At 62.3% G+C, this 1,725-nt stretch overlaps 1 protein-coding gene across 1 annotated transcript in view; it reads right to left on the minus strand.

Moving 5' to 3' along the window:
* ABCA2 (ATP-binding cassette, sub-family A (ABC1), member 2) overlaps positions 1–1,429 on the minus strand; it is a 45,863-nt gene extending 44,434 nt beyond the window's left edge. The window contains exon 1 of the mRNA XM_009322346.1: positions 1,393–1,429. Coding sequence (XP_009320621.1) covers positions 1,393–1,429 — 37 coding nt within the window. The remainder of the gene's footprint in view (positions 1–1,392) is intronic.
* Positions 1,430–1,725: the final 296 nt, after the last annotated feature.

Below are 1,725 nucleotides of genomic sequence, written 5' to 3' on the forward strand. Positions count from 1 at the left end.
GAGCCTCTCTTCCATCGTCGCCCCTCCAGGACAGACTTGCCTCAGGGGAGCCCGTCACTGTGGAGGTCTGCATGCCAGGGTGGCACTGCTGTCCCCACGCACTGGCGGCTGCCCACCCTGCTCAGGCCCAGCTGCCCCCAGCTCCTGCCCAACCGATCCCACGGACAAGTGGTGGGATGTCCGCATGTGTTCTTGGAGCTGCCTGCAACAAGCTGTACCCCCAGCCCTGCTGACTCCAAGGCTGGGAAGGATGCCCTCCACAGCAGTAAGCGTTGAACCAGGCCAGCTCTCTGTCCTTCTTTCTGTCCTTCCTTCCTTCCTTCCGTTCATCCTTCCATCCTTCTTTCCAGCCAGCCGTCCTTCCTTCCATCCACCCATCCACCCATCCACCCATCCATCCATCCATCCATCCATCCATCCATCCATCCACCCACCCATCCATCCATCCATCCTTCTCTCCCTCCCTCTTTCCATTCCTCTGGTTCTCTTCATTTCACGACCTGTCCCTCCCTCCCCGCCAGCTGTCCGTAGCCACCTCTCTCATTCGCCCCTCTCCCCTCCTGCAGCTATCTTTAACCACCTCCGGCTCCACGGCTCCACGCTGCTCAGGAACAAGTGCAGCCGGGAGCTGTGAATAACTCCTCTGGCTGCCCCAGCCCCAAGCGGTGTTGCTAGGGGTGACTGCGTTTCAGGCAGGCTCCGCGACAGCTGCCCGGGCACTAACAAAAGCTCCCCTTGTCCTGCCACAAAGCACCATTATTCAAAAAACTTCTGGGTGAAACATTGTGCCGAGGTGAGGCAGGACAAGGGATGCCCGGGGGAACACGGTGGTGGAGAGGCACCGTGTTGCCCCGGCTCCGTGCCCGGGGAAGGGTGGCTGTTTTGGAAGGGCTGCAGGGTGTGCGGGCAGGCACGCGGGCGCATGGTGCGCCTTTCCACCTGCGCCTCACCGGCACGAGTAACACGGGGGCTGCTGCATCAGTATGACCCTGAGGTTTGCTGGCATTTCTTCAGCTTTGAAATGCCAGAGAGATCTGGTGTCTTTCTGGTAAGCCGGGCCGTGGGGGTTCAGCCAACAGGCTGTCCAGCCCAGGACCTTGCTCCAGTGGTGGTTTTTACTTGGTCCCTGGGGAAGGTGGGATGCATGCACCCTTGGCTCCTCCAGAGGGATTGCACGGGGGTTGTCCTCAGCCCACACTAGAAACACCTCAAAAAACCCTGCCCTGCAGCAGAGTGGGTCCCCAGCTCAGAGGCGTGCAGTGGAGAGGGTCACGGGTGGGGCCGTGGCTGACATGGGCTCAAAGATCTTGGTGAGCTTTGCAGCTCCTCTTCTGCTTGGCATGACCATGAAACCCCGGGAGGGGCCAGCAAGAGACAGACCCAGCAGCATACCGTGGGGCAGCACGGCCCCGGGGACCCGGTGGCGCATCTCTGCCGTGGACCTGGGGCCCTGAGCACCTCTCAGGGGACTTCCTCACAGGGTGGCCAAGCTCCTCCGTCTGTGTGGGGACATCTGCAGATGGCAGCACCCACACACACAAAGCTCCCTGCCCTGTGCTGGTGCCCTCTGGTGTTATCCCATGGTTCCATGGCCTGGCCCCGGGTGCTGGGGGCTTCTGCCCAGCCCACCCGGGCAGAGCTGGCCTTGGCTCCCAGCCTGGCTTGGAGCAATTAGGCAGCCCCAGCCTCCGGCACCGCGCTGCCACATCCCTGGGCCCGGGTGGG

This window comes from Pygoscelis adeliae, unplaced genomic scaffold (assembly GCF_000699105.1).
Source record: "Pygoscelis adeliae isolate BGI_AS28 unplaced genomic scaffold, ASM69910v1 Scaffold584, whole genome shotgun sequence".
Taxonomy (NCBI): domain Eukaryota; kingdom Metazoa; phylum Chordata; class Aves; order Sphenisciformes; family Spheniscidae; genus Pygoscelis; species Pygoscelis adeliae.